This window comes from Coregonus clupeaformis, chromosome 15, assembly GCF_020615455.1.
Source record: "Coregonus clupeaformis isolate EN_2021a chromosome 15, ASM2061545v1, whole genome shotgun sequence".
Lineage (NCBI taxonomy): Eukaryota > Metazoa > Chordata > Actinopteri > Salmoniformes > Salmonidae > Coregonus > Coregonus clupeaformis.
Genome location: NC_059206.1, coordinates 31917704 through 31939815, shown reverse-complemented (window position 1 = coordinate 31939815; position 22112 = coordinate 31917704). Strand labels below are relative to the sequence as shown.

The 22112-nt window shown below is 46.1% G+C and overlaps 1 protein-coding gene across 1 annotated transcript in view; it reads right to left on the bottom strand.

Moving 5' to 3' along the window:
• Positions 1–608: 608 nt before the first annotated feature.
• The window catches only part of LOC121582655 (GDNF family receptor alpha-2), a 91574-nt gene continuing 70070 nt past the window's right edge, over positions 609–22112 (bottom strand). The window contains exons 6-10 of the mRNA XM_041898628.2: positions 10727–10836; positions 7537–7677; positions 7122–7306; positions 2791–2838; positions 609–1486 (exon numbers count right to left, since the gene is read on the bottom strand). Coding sequence (XP_041754562.2) covers positions 1352–1486; positions 2791–2838; positions 7122–7306; positions 7537–7677; positions 10727–10836 — 619 coding nt within the window. The 3' untranslated portion in view covers positions 609–1351. The remainder of the gene's footprint in view (positions 1487–2790; positions 2839–7121; positions 7307–7536; positions 7678–10726; positions 10837–22112) is intronic.

Here is a 22112-nt window from a genome sequence, read left to right as displayed (position 1 = left end):
TACGAATCATGGATCTTGGAGATTTCGGAAAATGCACTGTAAGTGTACCTAACAGTTCTTATGGGCACACAAATCCAAAATAATGTAGGCCTATGCCATGGCAAAATCTAATGCTTCTAACCAAAGCGAGTCACCTTAAAGGCCTACCTACTGTCATTAATGTATACTTGTTGGATGGACTGGATGCACATTGGTGTCTAGCTGTAGGCTAGTTGTTTAGTGATATTGTCGACCATCAGCTGATCCAGGAAAGAAAACAAATATTGATAGAAAATAATAAAGCTAAATAATGGTCTACTACTTCTGGCCACGGATGGCACAGAGAACACCAGTACCAGCGTGCACCTGAAAAACAAAGCAATGAGTGCTCTAAACAGCTGACTGACAAAAGCAAACAATGATAAATCAACAAATAAATCTAATGCATTTGAATAAAGGCTATTTTTTATCAAGGACACATTGCAAAAAATTGCAAAAATTAGGAAGTACAAGGAAAATGTATGCGTAAAGGAGCTCAGCTGAGGCCAAAATTCAGCAGGACTGAGTGGACAGCGGCTCTACATAGAAATAAATGTTTTAAACCATGACAGAGCGATGGGGGTGTTTGATTCATTTGGAAGCTTTTATTCTCATATTTACCACTGTAAAACATATTTACCACTGCATTTTAAACAAATAGGAGAATGGTTTAATTAGCATTATTTATAGACTTTTGTTGCATTTAGGGGAGCTAACATCTCATTCAGGGGAGTTGAGCACCCCCCGTCTCCCCCGTAATTCGCACACTGTTTACAGTTTATTTTAAATTGCGTATGAGGAGGAATTTCTGGAGGTGTAGTGTCCCATCAGATTTTTTAGGAAGTGAGTCTGTTGTCAGCACACTTCCCCAACTCATTCTGCACTCTATCAGTTAGACATCACAACTGCCGTCTCAGGCAAAGTGTCTATACACTCAGAAACACATCACGACAAAGGGTGGTAATGCAGACCTGAGAGTCCACAGTGTTCAGGGTGGGAGGATGGGACAGGGCCTGTGTATAATCATCCATCCAGCGTCTGTCTCCTTCTCTCTCTCCTTTGTCTCTCTGTAGAATGAGTGCCAGTCTCTTCTCTGTCCTCTCTCTCTCTTATCCTCCTCACCTCATCACTTCTCCTCTCCATACCTTTCCTCCTTTCTTCTACTCTGCTTTAATCTTCTCTCAGTTTTTCTGTTGATGTTGTTGTTTTGGTTGCCGTTGACATGGTAGTGGAGGATGTGATGTCAAATAACTTCCTGTGGGTGGCGTTTGGGCTTCGTGTCTGACCCCGAGGACAGGGTTTTGAGGTCATTAGTCAGGAGTGTGTGTGTCTGCTACAGAGCCTGGAGCAGAAGCCCCAACATAGACATGCACACACTCACACACTCTCTCACAATCAGGGTTCCAGGGGCTGCTGCAGAGTGCTGGGCTCTACCCTCCTCTCCCTCAGAACCCTGGGCCAATAACGCCTGAGAGCGAGAGAGAGAGAGAGAGAGAGAGAGAGAGAGAGAGAGAGAGAGAGAGAGAGAGAGAGAGAGAGAGAGAGAGAGAGAGAGAGGGGGGAGCGAGAGAGAAAGAAAGAGAGAGAGAGAGACAGAGACACAGAGAGAGAGACAGAGAGAAAGAAAGAAAGAAAGAAAGAAAGAAAGAAAGAAAGAAAGAAAGAAAGAAAGAAAGAAAGAAAGAAAGAAAGAAAGAAAGAAAGAAAGAAAGAAAAAGAAAGAAAGAAAGAAAGAAAGAAAGAAAGAAAGAAAGAAAGAAAGAAAGAAAGAAAGAAAGAAAGAAAGAAAGAAAGAAAGAAAGAAAGAAAGAAACAAAGAAACAAAGAAACAAAGAAATAGAGAGAGAATTAAACATAAGATGTAAATGTGTTTTGAGGAGAGAGAGAAGATGAGAGAAAGAGGGGAAAGACAGGATGAGTGAATATATGGTTGGATGAACAGAGTGATGAAGATAGTTAAAGATGGATGAACAGAGTGATGAAGATAGTTAAAGATGGATGGACAGAGTAGATGGAGATGCAGAGAAGAGTAAACCAGATATGACAAATGGACAGAATGTGGAGGAGTGTTACAAAGCAGGAGGAGAGATTTCAGCCAGGTCGCTCAAGATTCAATTTGAAATTGAACATCAATCCATGTCCAGAGGATGTTGGGAGATGCCTTAAAAAAAATGTCACTAGAGGCAACGTTGAGCGTTAATACCATCAAGTAGGCTTGGGTTTTGCTAACGCAGGGATGGCGGATGGGCATAAGCCACAAGCTCTGGCTCCGAGGGTCGTGTGTTCAATCCCAGTGGTAGACACAATTTTTTTTTTTTTTTTTACCCTATCCCAAACCTTAACCCTTAACTTAACCATTCGGAATGAATGCCTAGACTTAAACTTAAGATAAAAATAATTAAGAATGCCTAAACTTAACCGCGAGCTCCGGATCCAAGGGTCATGTTTTCAATCCCAGGGGTAGACATTCGTTTTTGTGTGATTTTTTTTAACCCTATCCAAACCTTAACCTTTCACTTAACCATTTGGAGTTAATGAAAGAGGAGCCGCAGCAGGAGGAGTAACACCGGGTCAAAAACACAAACGTGGATAAACGTCAGACTCTGATGTCAAATGTATTGCTTTCATACAACCTATTATTTGTTCTGTCAGAGACAGACATGCAAACACACACACACACACACGCACATGCAAACACACACACACACTCAAACACACACTAATGCACAGACACTAATGCACAGACACTAATGCACAGACACTCGCACTCACCTCTTCACACTCAAAGTCACTGGAGGGAATGCACTTTTGTTCTCCATCCTGTAAAAAAAACACACACAATCAGCATCGACTTACACACAGCATAAACAACAACACACTCACCTGAATCATATAATCTAGCCTATACTCACTCACTCTCTCTCTCTCTCTCTCTCTCTCTCTCTCTCTCTCTCTCTCTCTCTCTCTCTCTCCTCTCTCTCTCTCTCTCTCTCTCTCTCTCTCTCTCTCTCTCTCTCTCTCTCTCTCTCTCTCTCTCCTCTCTCTCCTCTCTCTCTCTCTCTCTCTCTCTCTCTCTCTCTCTCTCTCTCTCTCTCTCTCTCTCTCTCTCTCTCTCTCTCTCTCTCTCTCTCTCTCTCTCTCTCTCTCTCTCTCTCTCTCTCTCTCTCACGCCAGCATCTCCAGTTATCTCCCTCTCCCATCAGCCCCTCTCTGGGTCTCATTAGCATATCCCCGCCAGCCGCCTGGCTGGAAGAGCCAATCAGATCTTATCTCTTCTCAGAACAAGAAGAGCTGTTTTCATGGCCAGGAAATCAAGAGAATAATAGAGAGCAGAAAACTGAGAGAGAAATAACTAGTTAACGTTATTAAACACACACACACCCTCTACGTGATCAGTCTGAATGTCAGGAGTTCCGTGCAGGAGGCAGCAGTCCTGGGATTAGACTCCCAGCTGAAGGGCTCTGACAGTTTAAACATACACTACATTATTCACACCCACACACACACGCACATGCAAATGCATGCACAAACGCACACACACGTACGTATACATTGTGATGTCACGAGAGGCTACACAGCTTTCAGCGGGATTGCTCAAGTAGTGCAAGGAGACCAGGTTCAACCAAAACAAGGATTTTATTAAAGGTCTTGGGAAACTAACGAAAGTATAACACAATTCTGTTCTCTGGTGGCTCTTTAAGGGTTAACAGTTCAGGGATGTCTCTTCCACATCCAAAATCATAACTCTCCCCTCGCTCAAATAACTTTTCCCCAGTCTTACTGTATTCCACGTTGCAGCTAGTGGCCAACCCAGCAAAACGTCCTTCCAAATGTCCCACACGTATTTCCCACAGGTGCATATATCCAAAGGTGAGTATTTCCCCAAAGGTAAGTATCTCCAAATCCTTATATTCCTCCTGGAAGTGGACGTGCAGCACTCTTGTCCTCCAGAGAGCCCAGGTTGGAGACTGTGTCTCTTCCCTTCCCCAACCTTCAGCTCATCAGCTCCTCATTTGTTTCAGCTGCGTGGGAAGATTGGCCATAGAGGGTTGGAGTTCCCGACCATACCAGCAGATGGAGCCATAGCTGTCTGGGTTTGCAGCCACCTCAGGGGATGTAACGTCCCTCCAGGACACAGCCTCTCGTGACATCACACATCCCCCTCCTCGGGACCGACGTCCTCGTCGGGGTAAAGGCAGCGAAGAAGGCATCACGCCGGGAGAGGGCGTCCGCATTGCCGTGGTGCTTGCCAGCCTGCTCTCTCTTCAACTCCTCCACCTCTAGGACCAGGGACTCAGCCTCCTGTTGTCTCTCCTTGAGTTTCTTACTGAACGCATCAGCCTTGGTTTTAGCAGAGTTTAGCTTCTGTTGAGCAGCTTTCAGTTCCTTCTCTCTCTCTCTGCCTCCGCATTCTTCATCTTGTTCTCCAACACCTTGTACTTCTCCTCTGCCTTCTTCTGGACCTCCTTACTCCTGCGCAGGGTCTCCTCACACTCCTCGATGGTCCTGCGCAGCCTCTCCAGCTCCTCCTGTTGCTTAGGGAAGGAGCTCTGTTGGAGTTTAGCCTGGAGGATATCTAACTCTTCTGTCTTCATGTCCAACTGTTGCTTTAACAAACGATACCTCTCAGCGGTCCCCTTCAGACCAGACCGTTCTTTGTCCAGATTCTGTAGCTCCGTCTCTGTGTCGGTCTGGGCACCTGCCATCCCTATCAGAGCCCGGGCGGGAGTGAGTAACTCGGAGGATTGCACCGGAGCCTTCCCCAGGATGAGTCTTGCCTCTCCGTTTCCGAGTACTCGGGTTATCCTCTCCTGAGACTCTCTCCAGAGTGGGTAAAAGGCTGGGCAGTCTCGTCCAATTAGGACAGGGACGGGGAGGGGAATCAACCACCCCGCCGTCGTGTGTATGGTTCCCCGTGTGCTGGTCATTGTAAGTTCAGTAATGGGGTATTCTCTGGTGTCCCCCATGGACACAGGAAACTGGGAGGACTTTCCCCGGGTCAAACACGTTGGGCCCACCAAATCCTTACGCACCAGGGTGGCCCGGCTACCAGAATCCAGTAAGGCCTCCACATCATGGTGATTCACAGTTACCGGGCAGGTGGGGGTCGATCTGGGCCGCCATCTCACGACTCCCAAGAGCGAGGCAAAACGGTGTGTGGGTGCTGAGCTGGAGGACTCCGCAGTGGGCATAGGTTCATCGGCTGGTTTCCCACACTGCCAGGAGATATGTCCCATCTCCCCACACCGGTAACACTGTCGAGTTTCCCCCTCCTGGTGTACTCTTCTTGGACCCGCCTGGTTTCTGGCTCCCCCTGGAGCCGGGATAAGTCCTGACGTGGCTGGGTTCGAGACCTTGGGGTCCTTTGGACGGGTTCTTCCCATTTGTGGTGGGGCCGCCCTCCTGGGGTCTTTTTCGGAAGCATTCAGCATCTCCGCTGTGGCCTGGTACTTTTCCACAGCTTCCACGGTCAGATCAGCCGTGGTCAAGGCCTGTTGACTGATGAACCGTTTTGCCTCATAAGGCAGGGCGCGTAGGTAACGATCCACCACAACGGCCTCCCACCACCGCCGCTGCTGTATTCCTCTGCGGATCCAGCCATTTCCTTGCGATTCGGACAAGTTCATGCATCTGCGCCGAGGAGGTTGGTCTGGTTGGAAGGTCCAACTGTGAAAGCGCTGGGCCATACCAAACTTTGTGAGTCCATATCTGCTGAGGATCTCAGACTTCAGGGCATCATAGTCAGTAACCTGGTCAGGGCCCAGGTCCCGGACAGCATTCAGCGATTCCCGGTTAGAAAGGGGCCTAACAGACCAACCCACTGTTGCTTGGGCCAGGCTTCCCTAGTGGCCGTGGCCTCAAATGCATGCAGGTATGCCTCAATGTCATCGGTAGCTCCCATCTTAGATATAAAGTCACTTGCCTTTATTGGGCGGGTATTTTGGACCACCCTCTGTCTCTGCAACTGCAATTCCTCTGCCTTCAGAAGGTTGGCTTTCTTTTGCTCCTCCAAGAGAGCCACGTTTGCTTGCATCTGGGCTTTGCTGGCCAGCAACAAGGGCTTTCAATATGTCCTCCATTTCAGTCGGCGGGGAGCCTACGGCCAACTTGGAAAACTGGGTGATCAAACCTTCGGGTATCCTCCTCTGACATGCACTATTAACGCTTGAGCGTGCCTGTATTCTCCACCATCTGTGACGTCACGAGAGGCTACACAGCTTTCAGCGGGATTGCTCCAAGTAGTGCAAGGAGACCAGGTTCAACCAAAACAAGGATTTTATTAAAGGTCTTGGGAAACTAACGAAAGTATAACACAATTCTGTTCTCTGGTGGCTCTTTAAGGGTTAACAGTTCAGGGATGTCTCTTCCACATCCAAAATCATAACTCTCCCTCGCTCAAATAACTTTTCCCCAGTCTTACTGTATTCCACGTTGCAGCTAGTGGCCAACCCAGCAAAACGTCCTTCCAAATGTCCCACACGTATTTCCACAGGTGCATATATCCAAAGGTGAGTATTTCCCAAAGGTAAGTATCTCCAAATCCTTATATTCCTCCTGGAAGTGGACGTGCAGCACTCTTGTCCTCCAGAGAGCCCAGGTTGGAGACTGTGTCTCTTCCCTTCCCCAACCTTCAGCTCATCAGCTCCTCATTTGTTTCAGCTGCGTGGGAAGATTGGCCATAGAGGGTTGGAGTTCCCGACCATACCAGCAGATGGAGCCATAGCTGTCTGGGTTTGCAGCCACCTCAGGGGGATGTAACGTCCCTCCAGGACACAGCCTCTCGTGACATCACAACATATACAAACAGCATGAACTATTTCACACTGATACTTTTGTGTATTCTGTCTGTGTGTGTATTTCCCCCTCCAGCCTCCATTCCAGTTAGACTTATACATAGAGCGGCAGGACCAGATATTTCAGATAATTCAATCATTCATACATTACGCCCCATATCCGCTATGAAAGTAGATACACTACTTCACCTGAACCAATGTCACTACACAGACACACACACACACACACACACACACACACACACACACACACACACACACACACACACACACACACACACACACACACACACACAGACACACACACACCTTAAGGTTGGCGCAGGTTGAGAAAACACAGGTGCTGTCCTGAGGCTTGATTTCATTGGCATGGAGAGAGGGGGCGGGCTTAGAGTTGAGTGGTGGCTGTATGGGAGGAAAGGGCGTGGCCAAAGACTCTATAACAGGAAGTACACTCCCCTCTGGACCATAGTCAAACGCCTGGATGGCATTCTCTATAAAAATAGGCAGGAGAAAGGGAGAGAAGAAGAGACAGGTTGTGACTTTAAGAGAGGCAAGATGGAGTGCAGGTATTGTAGGTTATTAAAAATAAAAAAATAAAAACACCTAGGGACCTCTCTCTCTCTCACACACTCACATATACACACACACAAATACACACACACAGTCACACACACACACACAGACATATATACACACACACACACGCTGGCACTCCACTCACTGAGGCAGGTGTTGTGTGTGAAGTCTCTGAGGAAGGCGTCACACTCCTTTTCCTGGTTGCCAGTCCCTCTGCAGGAGCACCAGGGAGAGATGGTGCTATTACTGGGAATGCTGTCCATGTAGTTAGGAGTCACATCAGACCCTGGAGAGAGAGGGAGGGAGGGAGGGAAAGATGATAGTTAGGACCAAGAGTACGTTTGAAGAACACTTCAGCAAATTGCTGTAATATGGAGAAAGTATGTGTGTGCGTGTGTGTAAATCCATTTCAATTCAATCACATTTTGACAGCACCCCTTTTGATTTGAATGAAACCCATTGTAGAAGTGCTCTGAAAGTGACTTTTTTGACCTGAATGTCAAAACAGAAGGTGCTCAAAGTTGACCTATTTTGCATACCCAACCATACCATGTGACATCCATGTCTTCATCATTGGAAAAGATAAATGGTTGAGATTTATATAATTTAAAAGTTTAAAAACAGGGTTGTCAAACTATTTAAAAAAATATATATACACTACTGTTCAAAAGGTTGGGGTCACTTAGAAATGTCCTTGTTTTCGAAAGAAAAGCAATTTTTCTGTCCATTAAAATAACATCAAATAGATCAGAAATACAGTGTAGACATTGTTAATGTTGTAAATGGCTATTGTAGCTGGAAACGGCTGATTCTTTATGGAATATCTACATAGGCATACAGAGGCCCATTATCAGCAACAATCAGTCCTGTGTTCCAATGGCACGTTGTGTTTGCTAATACAAGTTTATCATTTTAAAAGGCTAATTGATAATTAGAAAACCCTTTTGCAATTATGTCTGCACAGCTGAAAACTGTTGTGCTGATTAAAGAAGCGATAAAACTGGCCTTCTTGAGACTAGTTGAGTATCTGGAGCATCAGCAATTGTGGGTTTGATTACAGGATCAAAATGGCCAGAAACAAATAATTTTCTTCTGAAACTCGTCAGTCTATTCTTGTTCTGAGAAATGAAGGCTATTCCATGCGAGAAATTGCCAAGAAACTGAAGATCTCGTACAACGCTGTGTACTACTCCCTTCATAGAACAGCGCAAACTGGCTCTAACCAGAATAGAAAGAGGAGTGGGAGGCCCCGGTGCACAACTGAGCAAAAGGACAAATACATTAGAGTGTCTAGTTTGAGAAACAGACGCATCACAGGTCCTCAACTGGCAGCTTCATTAAATAGTACCCGCAAAACACCAGTCTCAACATCAACAGTGAAGAGGCGACTCCGGAATGCTGACCTTCTAGGCAGAGTTGCAAAGAAAAAGCCATATCTCAGACTGGCCAATAAAAATAAAATATTAAGATGGGCAAAAGAACACAGACACCGGACAGAGGAAGATTGGAAAAAAGTGTTATGGACAGACGAATCGAAGTTTGAGGTGTTCGGATCACAGAGAAGAACATTTGTGAGATGCAGACCAAATGAAAAGATTCTGAAGGAGTGCTTGATGCCATCTGTCAAGCATGGTGGAGGCAATGTGATGGTCTGGGGGTGCTTTGGTGGTGGTAAAGTGGGAGATTTGTACAGGGTAAAAGGGATCTTGAAGGAGGAAGGCTATCAGTCCATTTTGCAACGCCATGCCATACCCTGTGGACGGCGCTTGATTGGAGCCAATTTCCTACTACAACAGGACAATAACCCAAAGCACAGCTCCAAACTATGCAATAACTATTTAGGGAAGAAGCAGTCAGCTGGTATTCTGTCTGTAATGGAGAGGCCAGCACAGTCACCGGATCTCAACCCTATTGAGCTGTTGTGGGACCAGCTTGACCGTATGGTACGTAAGAAGTGCCCATCAAGCCAATCCAACTTGTGGGAGGTGCTTCAGGAAGCATGGGGTGAAATCTCTTCAGATTACCTCAACAAATTGACAACTAGAATACCAAAGGTCTGCAAGGCTGTAATTGCTGTAAATGGAGGATTCTTTGACGAAAGCAGAGTTTGAAGGACACAATTATTATTTCAATGAAAAATCACTATTTCTAACCTTGTCAATGACTACATTTCCTATTCATTTTGCTATATTTCCTATTCAAACTCATTTCATGTATGTTTTCATGGAAAACAAGGACATTTCTAAGTGACCCCAAACTTTTGAACGGTAGTGTACATTATTTCATTTTTTTACCTAAACGTCAATAATCTAAAAACGCGTAAACATCAGGTTTTTGTGTTGTGCCCGCAATCGGTTGAGACACAACATGCTCTTGAATACAGGGTGGGTTTCATGTTTTGGCTGCTAAAATGGGAATAAATTGGCTGCTAAAATGGGAATAAATTATAAATGTTGACTTTCAAAACGTACCACAAAGACGGTTCGAGGTCCACACATCAGAGAATGTTCACTTGTTTTTTTTATTTTTTTATTTAACCTTTATTTAACCAGGTAGGTTGAATGGGAATATCTGTTGTTTTTAAATGGTACTGTCAAACCTCCATAGGAAACCTACTGAAATCATAGAAATACAGATAATAGAACAGACATGACAATTTAAGTTGACATTCGACGGTGGGTGGACCGGCGGCCATGTTTGTGGTAGTAATTTAAATTTCAATGGTGTGCCAGCAGTGGTCTGAAGGGATCCATTCTATGAATTATATTTATAGGATTGAAATGACACCCACCCTGTATTCAAGAGTATGTTGTGTTTCAACCGATGGCGTGCACAACACAAAAACATTTGATGATGTAAAATAGGGTCTAAGCTACATCATATGCGAATATGAAGAGAATTAACTTTGAACGTTTTATTTTATTTTATTTTTTAAAGAAATTATAAAATAGTTTGACAATCCTGTTTGTAAGCTTTTAAAGATATCAAACTCAACCGTTTTTCTTTTCCAGTGTTGAAGACATGGATGTCTCATGGTATGGTGGGGTATGCAAAATAGGTCAACTTTGAGCACCTCTATCTCATGAATGTTTTGGCATTCACATCCAAAATGTCACTTTAAATCAAAAGGGATGTTGTCAAAAAGTTTTGAATTCAAATGGCTTTACCCTTTTATTGTCACATAGGTGCAGTGAAATGTGTTGTTTTACAGGGTCAGCCATAGTACTACGGTGCCCCTTGAACAAATGTGTGTCATTTTCCTTTTCTCAAGGGCACATCAACAGATTTTTCACATTGTCGGCTAGGTTTGTGTGTGTGTGTGCGCGTGTACTCACCAATGAGGCCTACGTAGGCCATGAGGCAGCCGTGGTAGTTATCATGGGGACAGCTGGTGATGGAGTGACCAGTCATCTGACAGTTCATATGGAAATCAGCCAGTCTTGATCTACATGCACACACACAGGCACATTTTACATTTTCATCATAACATGGTCATTTTACCATCTTATTAAATTAAGGTCTATGATCATACTGTAGGGTTATTTTATGGGAGATGTTGTTTTCTAAGTCACTGTTGTATAGTTCTAAGATATTGTGAATCAGTTGTTTTGAATTGTAATGTTAATGATTTATCTACCTAGCAACTACTTTGCACTTTTCTGATTGGTTGGATGTTAGTTATTTGTTGGAAGAGAACAGGAAATGGTTGAGTCGATGCATGGCTGTAACTGGGTTTTGACTAGATAGTATAACATTTGTCAGAATTGACTTTTCGTAGCAGGTTAGGAGAACTTACGCAGCAGGTTAGGACAATTAACGTAGCAAGTTAAGAGAATTAGGTTAAAGTTAGTTAAAGGGTTAGCTAAAATATGATATCAACTATATCCCATCTAGACATGACACTGTAACTGTGGTCAGTTCATCCAAAGATTATGGATATACTGACAAGATTACATGTCTCTCCACCACAACAATGGGAGTCGTTGTCCACAAAGGTACAGCGAGCTGTCTAGCTCCCGCCTATCCTTTCTTTGGATTGGTGGATATATCTAATTATTGTAAACCTTTTTTGAATATTCAATGAGGGTTGTTGATGTCAACCGCCTGTATTCAATGGAGAGAGATGCTATGCTACTAGCCTCATGCCATGAATATGCCTAGCCATCTCGAGGCAACTCCGATATAAAGTGTTTTTCTGTCAAAGTTGCTGTGATGTCACGTTTCCTACTTATATTAGTACACTCGTAACAACTCAAGGATTACGAAACTTCTATTTGATCAAAAAACCTAACTTTGAAAATAAGCCATTCATTTTTTTGTTGACCAAATTCAACACTCTTTCATTAACCTCCATACAAAAACTCCTTGCTTGGTGGGCGAAACAACAACAAAAAACACCTGCTGGAGGGAGACAGATTTTCCCCTGAGTTGGGCCTCTCTCTTCCTCTCTGGTTCATCATTAAATCAGCAAAACAGTAATCGGTATTCATCCATTGTTTGTCTACAAAGTGAGTCATCCATCCACAATCTAAAGAACCCTTAAACTACAATACTATCATTGCACATTTTAAAAACATGTAATGTAATTTAAAAAAAAAATCTGAATCCTTCTCCTGTTTTGTCCGGATGACTCTTGAAGAGTCTCAACCCCATGAAGAGTCAACTCTCACAATATTCATCAAATGGCCATGGCGTAGCGGTTAGTTGTGAGTCTTAGTAGCCTCCAATCAGTTACCATTGCAGGTTCGCACCTTCTATCATGCTTCCCTTTTTTGCTGTGAATCCCTTTTTTTTGCTGTCAAAAACGGAATCTATGGCATTATGTAGGATGCCTAAGGCAGAAGCTTGTACTTTACTCAATAAAACTAATTGTTTAAACAACAATGTGCAGAAAGTGTGGTGTCACATAAAACGATTTTCAAGATAATATGCCTTTGCCACGATTTGACCCCATTCCCTGTTGTCTGAGTGTTCTGATCCTCGAGACCCCAACTCTACCTGCCAAGCTACCATTCAGGTGACGCTACATGAAAAACTAAAAATGTGTAAGTACTGTGTCCAGTAGAGGTCGGTGTTTGAAAGCAGCTTGGACTCGAAGAAAGCACCGGAACCACAGTGAAATCAGTAGGATCTTGCATTTTGCAACACATTATTTGAAAAACCAGGTGATCAAATAAAGCTTTGGACGTCATTGATCACGTGGTAATGTTTACTTTGAAACGAGCATCGTTACGTGTTAGTTCAGTAGTGCTTTAAAAACTGCATCAGAGCTCCGGTATCAATCGTCCCATCACTAATTCTCACAGTCCACTCCAATTGATTTGAGTGGAAAAATAATCAACTTCTATATACATTTTTAAATGTGCAATATGCAGAAATTGCTCCGCCATTTCCTGGTTGCTAAATTTCTAATAGTTTGCCTAATTTCAGTTTATGTGACACAACAAAGAGTCATTGTGTAGATAATCATTTGACCATCTAAATCGCTGTGAAATATATTTTCCATAACCCAAAATATTGTATTTTCAGCTGTTTGAAGCTGGCATACAAAACCGAAAGTAAAAGTAAAAACTAAACCTAAGAACAGGAATCATTGAAACAGCGCACATAGAACAGATCTACCGCTACTTAGACTTGCTTTCAATGAAAATGACAGATCTATACCTCACATTTCTATGTGAATTTGGTTGGGTTGCCCAAAGAGTTGCATATTGCAGCTTTAACAGCTTTTTGAGGAGGAGAGGAAGTGAACACTAGAACCCCAAAGAACCTCTGATGTATTTGTAAACAGCTAGCTAGCTAGCTTATTCTAGTTATTTTCTCAAGGTCACAGTATCCGTGGATGGGTTGGTCCTTGCGACCAGGGACAAATCTATTTTTGAAAGTTTTCGTTTATAGATTTCCCAAAGAAGCATCGCAGTGGGCAGCATTGCCTGCATGGATAGTAACGTTAGCAGCAGGAGGTGGCGGTGCAAGGATGATGTGTAGCACACAAGTAAGTTGTTTATCATGTTAACCATCTATTCTAGGTAACATCAGCTAGCTAGCTAGCTACATATACTGAAAATAGGATAGACAGCCATCCAATATTAGTTTGATTTGCTAAAAACAACAATGTTAGCTACCTAGGTAGTAGCTAAGCTAGCTAGCTAATTAACAGGTTTCCAGTCCCAAAGAGAGAGCTATGACAATACAAAACACAATTGCAACAAAATATAAAATGTTATTATATCACTTGAGAATAATGAAGCAAGTCCTGGTCTCATTTCTATGTTTCTTTAACCTCAGATACAGAGACCTGTGAAAGCTGCTAAACCCTGTCTGCGGATGAAGTCCTGGAGAGACTGAAGGGTATATCTCCAATGAGTTATATATGCCATTGGTTTACTGTTAGAATTGGTTGTAGGACTACAAAAATACTGTTAAAAGTAACAATGTATAGACCTAGAATATGCATGGCCAACCTTGCTCCTAGAGATCTAGCTACTGGGTGTGGAGGTTTCTGTTCCAGCCCAGCCCTGACATTCTGCTTATTATTTGCACTAGACACTATTCATTTAACTATTCAATCAACTCTTGTTTTGGAGATGTATGTCTAAACCCACTAGGCATTCTTTGTATAATATTACATAAAGTGTTGATTCTTTGAATTAAGTATAGTGTCTTTTTTGGTCATTGAACATTCATTTTTTGTCTGTTTTATTTGGTTGTCACTCACTCTAATCGTGTCTGATGGTATTGCACAGATTTGCAGCTAAAGCTGATGTCCTTGATCATTGGTGTGGGTATAACAATCCCTGTATGGCTGACCTAGGATGCAACCCCTGTCCACAACTGCACTTCATACCCACACAGCAGAGTCCATTATCCTACAAAAACCATTATCTTGGTTGGGCTAGGATAACAATACTTTAGGTCTCAGGGCAGGTGACATCACCACACGATGGCTTCTAGGGCTTTGTCTCACTTTGTCTTTCTTTGATTACTTGCATCCTATCTCCTCACCTGTATTGTATCGCAAATGTATTGGAGGAGAAGGTACAAGTTCCCTCCCCTCTGACCTTCTTCTCCAATGGGTTTTGAGAAGAAGGCGATGAGAGGAAGGATGAATTGATAAAGAGCCTAGCACTCACTGTCACGGTTTCGGCCGAGGCTGCTCCTCCTCCTTGCTCGGGCAGGCTTCGGCGGTCGTCGTCCCCGGAGTACTAGCTGCCACCGTTGTATGTTTCATGTTCGTTTGGTTTTGTCTTGATGTTGTACACCTGTTTCCAGTTAGTGTTCATTAGTGTCCTATTTAGTTCTCGTTGTGTGTGTCAGGTGTTGTGTGTGATTGCGCTTCTGTTTGGTGTTCTGTGCTACGTGTTTTCCTCCGTTGTTTTGGAGAGGGTTTCTCGCACATGTTAGTGCGCCTTTTGTTTGACGCCTGTGTGCGTCTTTATTTCGCCTCCGGGCTTGTTGAGCTCGTGTACTAAGTGAATATTTCACTAAAGTCTTTTGGACTTAGTTTCTGCGTCCTGCGCTTGATTCCTGCACCACACCCACCTACAGCACCCGTGACAGAATCACACACCTTATAAATGGAATCAGCAGGAGCAACAGCCACACCTGAGTCGCTAGAGGAGCATGTCCGCAGCCAGGATGACCAGATCAGACAACTGGGGACCGCTCTACAGGATGTCATCAACACCTTGCACCGATGGGAGTCCAGAGGGGTACCCACACCTCCACCTACCTTGCCACCACCATCGGTCGGTCCACCAGTCCCAGGTCCGGAACCCAGTGGGATTCGGCTCTCGCTCCCGAGGGCGTATGACGGCACAGCTGCCGGGTGTCAGGGGTTCCTCCTGCAGGTGGAGCTCTACCTGGCCACTGTACACCCGGTGCCCTCGGGACACGAGAGCGTTTCCGCCCTCATCTCCTGTCTCACGGGCAAGGCGTTGGAATGGGCCAACGCCGAGTGGAGGAGGATAGACGCCACCACCATCTCCCTACGCGGAGTTCTCCGTCGCTTCAAGGCCGTGTTCGACCATCCACCTGAGGGCAAAGCGGCGGGGGAGTGTCTATTCTACCTTAGACAGGGGAGGAGGAGCGCACAGGCGTTCGCTCTGGAGTTCGGACTCTAGCGGCAGACGCGAGGTGGAATGAACGGGCCCTCATCGATCATTTTCGATGTAGCCTACGGGAGGACGTTCAACGTGAGTTGGCCTGCAGGGACACCAATTTCACCTTCGACCAGTTGGTCGACATGTCCATCCGTCTGGACACCCTGCTGGCCACCCGTGGACGTCCCGAGTGGGGTCCGTCCATTCCACCCTCCAGCACCTCCGAGCCGAGCCCTATGGAGCTCGGGGGTGCTGGCGCTAGAGAAAGGAGGAGAAGGAGCCCGAGGGGGCCTGTCCCCTGCACCAATTGCGGTCGTGGAGGGCACACTGCGGCCAGGTGCTGGGGAGGGTCTCCAGGAGGAGGAGACAACAGGCCACGCACTGGGGAGCATTCCCAGGTGAGTAGACGCCCCACTTACCCAGAGCTCTCTGTTGCGCACTTTTGTATACCTGTTCGTTTTCCACAGGTTGCACCCCATTCCCAGCATAAGGCGCTAGTAGATTCAGGCGCAGCTGGGAATTTTGTTGATCGGAAGTTTTGTTTAGATTTAGGGATTCCCCTCCTGCCTGTTGACAAGCCTTTTCCCGTTCATGCTTTAGATAGCTGCCCGTTGGGGTCGGGGTTGATTAGGGAAATCACAGCGCCACTTAGGATGTGTGCGCAGGGGGGTCATGAGGAGACTATACAGCTATATCTGATCGACTCTCCTGCGTACCCGGTGGTGCTGGGAATTCCCTGGTTAAGTACCCATAACCCTGCCATTTCGTGGCAACAGAGAGCTCTCAATGGGTGGTCTGCTCAGTGTGAGGGCGATGTCTGGGTGTTTCCGTGGGGGCGACTTCGGTGGAAAGTCCAAACCAAGTGCCGCATTGCACATTCCGCCTGAATATGGGGATTTGGCTATTGTGTTTAGAAAAGCTAGGGCGACGCAGTTGCCTCCTCACAGACAGGGGGATTGTGCGATAGACCTCCAGGCAGGAGCAGCGCTCCCACGGAGCCACGTGTATCCTTTGTCTCAAGAGGAGAGAAAAGCTATGGAGACTTACATAGCCGAATCTTTGAGAAAGGGATACATACGGCCCTCCACTTCTCCTGCGTCCTCAAGCTTCTTTTTTGTGAAGAGAAAAGATGGAGGGTTGCGCCCGTGCATTGATTACCGTGGTCTCAATCAGATTACTGTGAAATACAGTTATCCACTCCCTCTGATTGCGACCATGACGGAGTCATTGCACGGAGCGTGGTTTTTCACAAAACTGGATCTCAGGAGCGCGTATAACTTGGTGCGCATTAGGGAGGGTGACGAATGGAAAACAACGTTTAGTACCACCTCGGGTCATTACGAGTATCTCGTCATGCCATACGGGTTGATGAATGCTCCGTCAGTCTTCCAATCCTTCGTGGATGAGATTTTCCGGGATATGCAGGGGCAAGGGGTGGTCGTGTACATTGATGACATTCTAGGGTACTCGTCTACCCGAGCCGAGCATGTAGCCCTGGTGCGTCGTGTATTGAGGAGGCTGTTGGAGCACGACCTGTATGTCAAGGCAGAGAAATGTCTGTTTTTCCAGGAGTCGGTCTCCTTTTTGGGTTATCGGTTGTCCGCGTCTGGGGTGAAAATGGAGGTGGACCGTGTGTCAGCCGTGCGTAATTGGCAAACCCCAACCACTGTCAAAGAGGTGCAGCAGTTCTTGGGCTTTGCGAATTACTACCGGAGGTTTATCCGGGGTTTTGGACAGGTGGCAGCTCCCATCACGTCCCTTCTGAAAGGGGTCCGGTGCGCCTGCAGTGGTCAGCTGAGGCGGACAGGGCTTTTGGGAGACTGAAGGACCTGTTTACGTCGGCTCCGGTGCTGGCGCATCCGGATCCCGCCTTAGCCTTTCAGGTCGAGGTGGACGCGTCTGAGGCCGGTGTAGGGGCCGTACTCTCTCAACGGTCCGGCACGCCACCTAAACTCCGCCCCTGTGCTTTTTACTCTAAAAAGCTCAGCCCGGGCGGAGCGAAATTATGACGTCGGGGACAGGGAGCTGTTAGCTGTAGTTCAGGCCCTTAAGGTGTGGAGGCATTGGCTTGAGGGGGCTCAACACCCTTTCCTCATTTTGACTGACCATCGGAACCTGGAGTACATCCGGGCAGCGAGGAGACTGAACCCTCGCCAGGCTCGATGGAGTATGTTTCCGCCAGGTTCGTATTTAAAATCACGTACATCCCTGGGTCCCAGAACGGTAAGGCAGATGCTCTGTCCCGGCGGTATGACACGGAGGAGAGGTCCGTTGAGCCTACTCCCATACTACCGGGCGTCTTGTCTAGTGGCACCGGTTGTGTGGGAGGTCGATGCTGAAATCGAGCCGGGCGTTGCGTGCCGACCCTAGCCCTCCACAGTGTCCTGTGGGTCGGAAGTACGTTCCGCTCGAGGTTCGGGATCGACTCATTTACTGGGCTCACACGTCACCCTCCTCTGGACATCCGGGTATTGGCCGGACAGTGCATTGTCTTAGCACTAAGTACTGGTGGCCCACGTTAGCCAGGGATGTGAGGGTTTATGTCTCCTCCTGCTCGGTGTGCGCCCAGTGTAAGGCGCCCAGACACTTGCCCAGGGGTAAGTTACAACCCCTGCCCGTTTCACAACGACCCTGGTCCCACCTCTCAGTGGATTTTGTGATAGACCTTCCCCCCTCGCAGGGGAATACCACCATCCTGGTCGTTGTGGACCGGTTCTCTAAGGCCTGTCGTCTTCTCCCTATGTCGGGTCTTCCTACTGCCCTACAGACCGCAGAGGCACTATTTACCCACGTCTTCCGGCATTACGGGGTACCCGAGGATATAGTGTCTGATCGAGGCCCCCAGTTTACCTCCCGAGTCTGGAGAGCGTTCATGGAGCGTTTGGGGGTCTCGGTGAGCCTTATCTCGGGGTACCACCCGGAGAGCAATGGGCAGGTAGAACGAGTCAACCAGGATGTGGGTAGGTTTCTGAAGTCGTATTGCCAGGACCGTCCAGAGGAGTGGGCTCGGTATATTCCCTGGGCGGAGATGGCCCAAAACTCTCTCCGCCACTCCTCTACCAACCTAACCCCCTTCCAATGTGTGTTAGGTTACCAGCCGGTTCTGGCACCTTGGCAGCAGAGCCAGATCGAGGCCCCTGCGGTGGATGATTGGGTGAGGCGCTCGGAGGAGACGTGGAACGCTGCACACGTCCATCTGCAGCGGGCCATCCGTCGACACAAGGCGAGCGCCGATCTCCACCGCAGTGAGGGGCCGGTGTACGCACCTGGAGATCGAGTCTGGCTCTCGACCAGAAACATGCCCCTCCGCCTGCCCTGCCGGAAGCTGGGTCGGCGGTTTGTGGGGCCTTTTAAAGTCCTGAGAAGACTGAAAAAGGTGTGTTATAGGTTACATCTGCCTATTGAATATAAGAATATTAACCCCTCGTTCCATGTGTCTCTTCTCAGGCCGGTGGTAGCTGGTCCACTCCAGGAAGGTGAGATAGGAGAGACTCCCTCCGCCCCCCACTGGACATCGAGGGGCTCCGCGCACACCGTTCGGTCCATCTTGGACTCGAAACGTCAGATGGGGGTCTCCAGTATCTCGTGGAGTGGGAGGGGTACGGCCCGGAGGAACGGTGCTGGGTGCCGCGGAGGGACATCCTAGACCCGTCTCTCCTGTCGGAGTTCCACCGGGGGCATCCCGCGCGCCCTGCTCCGCGTCCTCCTGGTCGTCCCCGAGGCCGGGGTCGGCGCACGGCTGGAGCCGCGCGTCAAGGGGGGGGTACTGTCACGGTTTCGGCCGAGGCTGCTCCTCCTCCTTGCTCGGGCAGGCTTCGGCGGTCGTTGTCCCCGGAGTACTAGCTGCCACCGTTGTATGTTTCATGTTCGTTTGGTTTTGTCTTGATGTTGTACACCTGTTTCCAGTTAGTGTTCATTAGTGTCCTATTTAGTTCTCGTTGTGTGTGTCAGGTGTTGTGTGTGATTGCGCTTCTGTTTGGTGTTCTGTGCTACGTGTTTTCCTCCGTTGTTTTGGAGAGGGTTCTCGCACATGTTAGTGCGCCTTTTGTTTGACGCCTGTGTGCGCCTTTATTTCGCCTCTGGGCTTGTTGAGCTCGTGTACTAAGTGAATATTTCACTAAAATCTTTTGGACTTAGTTTCTTCGTCCTGCGCTTGATTCCTGCACCACACCCACCTACAGCACCTGTGACACTCACCTGTCAACTAGCTCACATGTGCTACACACTCACCCCTCTGCTACACTAACAGACCACCTCCTTCTCCTCAGCCAACAGAGCAGACTGTGTGAACTGAGTCAATCTAGCACACACAGAATTCATTTTGTGGGTATTTCATTCTGCTACATTGACTCAGATCACACAGTCAGCGGCTGATTTATACTGTCGGTGTCATAGGAGGTGAAAGGGGTGTGATTAGCAGAGGTGAGTTCTAGTAGCAACTGTGATGTGATGTCATCCCCCCTGCGACTTGAAGTAGTGTTTCCTGTCTATTATGAATTTATCTATCCTTGAATACAGTAAGCATCTCAGCTGCGGGAGGATCTCCTCCTGCAGTTTTGTGCCGATTTGCTTCATTCTGCTACACTCACTGTCCTCCTTCGCCAGTGGTTGGCATGCCAACTACAAGTGTCATTTGATTAGGGTTTGCACCCTGGCCTGGTCAGCCATACAGAGATGGAACTACTTTGCAGCCCATGTAAAAGTGACCCTTCACGGTGGTGACTCTCCAGGGGATTTTTCTCTTGCCTCCACTATCTGTGCTCTACCCTTTTGGTTACATTGCTTACAGTTGATGTGAGATTATTTATGGCATGCATGCCCAATGCAAACATATGATGGGATTAGTATTGGCCTTGTGGGCATGTCCAATGCACTTGTACATGTGGCTTGTCATTTCTATACTAAAACAGGATTAGCAAATCCTCACACATTGTTTACATTTTGTTGAGATGTTTTCTCCATTTGAAATGATACTATTGGAAATAGGAAAAGCACTCACACGTCTGAGAACTGATGTGGGTGGGAATCATTTGCTAATAACTTGAAAGAAAATATAAGGCTGATACTGGCAAGACCAGTGTGTGGGTTTTTATTTTTATTAGACAATGAATGAGGCTAACCATGTTGAAGGATACCAAATCTGACTTCTACAGCTACATGCCTTCATTAAAATGGATTAGTGCAAGCCTTACCCTTGTAATGAAGGTAGGTCTTAAAGTGGAACTGACAGCGTTTTAACTACTTTGCAGACATGAAACAAACAGACAATCATAATATCAGTCAAAAATATCAAATTCCCAGTTTATGCTACAAAACCAACTTTATAAGAGGTTTAAAAAAATAGGTTATATTTGACTTAACATTCCATGACGTACACTATGGCATTGTTGACAGAATAGATGGCTGCAGTTCAATGCATGATTAATATAATTCACCAATAGATTTCTTGGTAGTCTAAAAAATATTGCTATCAGCTTGTAAATCACAGCTGGCCTGTACATTGTTTGCTGCCTCCATTCGGGATGCAGTGTTTCATTTTCAATGACTCAATATTTTGGACAAAAACTGATGAATGTAACTAAGGCTGGGAATGTCAATACAATCAAACTAGCAAGGGCAATGATCACAAGTCAGTCATAACGTGGCTAAAAGGCTAGCATATCTATTTACGTACCAAGCTAAAAACACGGAACCTAATGTTAGCTAGCTAGCTAGCTGCTAGATAACACGTAAACAGCCTAGCAAACCAGCTCTGCTAGGGTGAGTGGGAGAGAGCCTACCTTTTCATGGTTGTTTGATCAATAGGACTGTAAAGTTCCCAAATGTAAGAGGACTCCAGGGGTATTGACATACTGTATTTGCAGAAATCCATTCACGTAGCTTTTGGCGAATGCGTTCTAATGATCTAAAGTAGCGCTGTTGCAACTGCCTGTAAACACACAGTCCAGTTCAAAGTGAATGATGGCAGGCCTGTGTAGCTAATGGCTTGTTTGCATAAAGGCCTACTGTAGCTCTGGTTGGCTATGGTGCACCGATCTGCGTAGACTTCGGTCCTGTACCAGACAGATATTTTTATTAGGTTTTATTTACTGCAGTGTCTATTAATTGTCCAAACGGACGGCTGCTTTCCCACTCTATATTGCTATAGACTTTTCACAAATGCTTTAGAATTTCTGGGAAGTATGTATACTAAGAATTTATGAAACCGTGAAAATGACTATATATATAAGTGTTCGCTTGTCAGAAAAAGTTTTTAAAAAGTGTTTTAATAAGATTTCATGTTGCTAAAATGCTGTCAGTTTCACTTTAAGGATTACTTGCACAGGAGAGAGACATTATTAGCAAATATCACTATCATGAGGGTGTGCATAAATTAATATTTTAAGGTAAATTTGATTTATTTTCACAATACATGTTGCTTGAAACAAAGTTGCAATTTGTTTGCTTCATGTTATGTATCATCCTGGTGTAATTATATGCAGTTCAACATTATCACCACAAGGTGCCAGTGCTAGCATTTGTATTATAGTCTAACTTTACTGTAAACAAACCCCTAGCCAGGTCTCGTAACATGATATCAATAATACATGCCTAGCACAATCTAGCTGATAATTAAAAC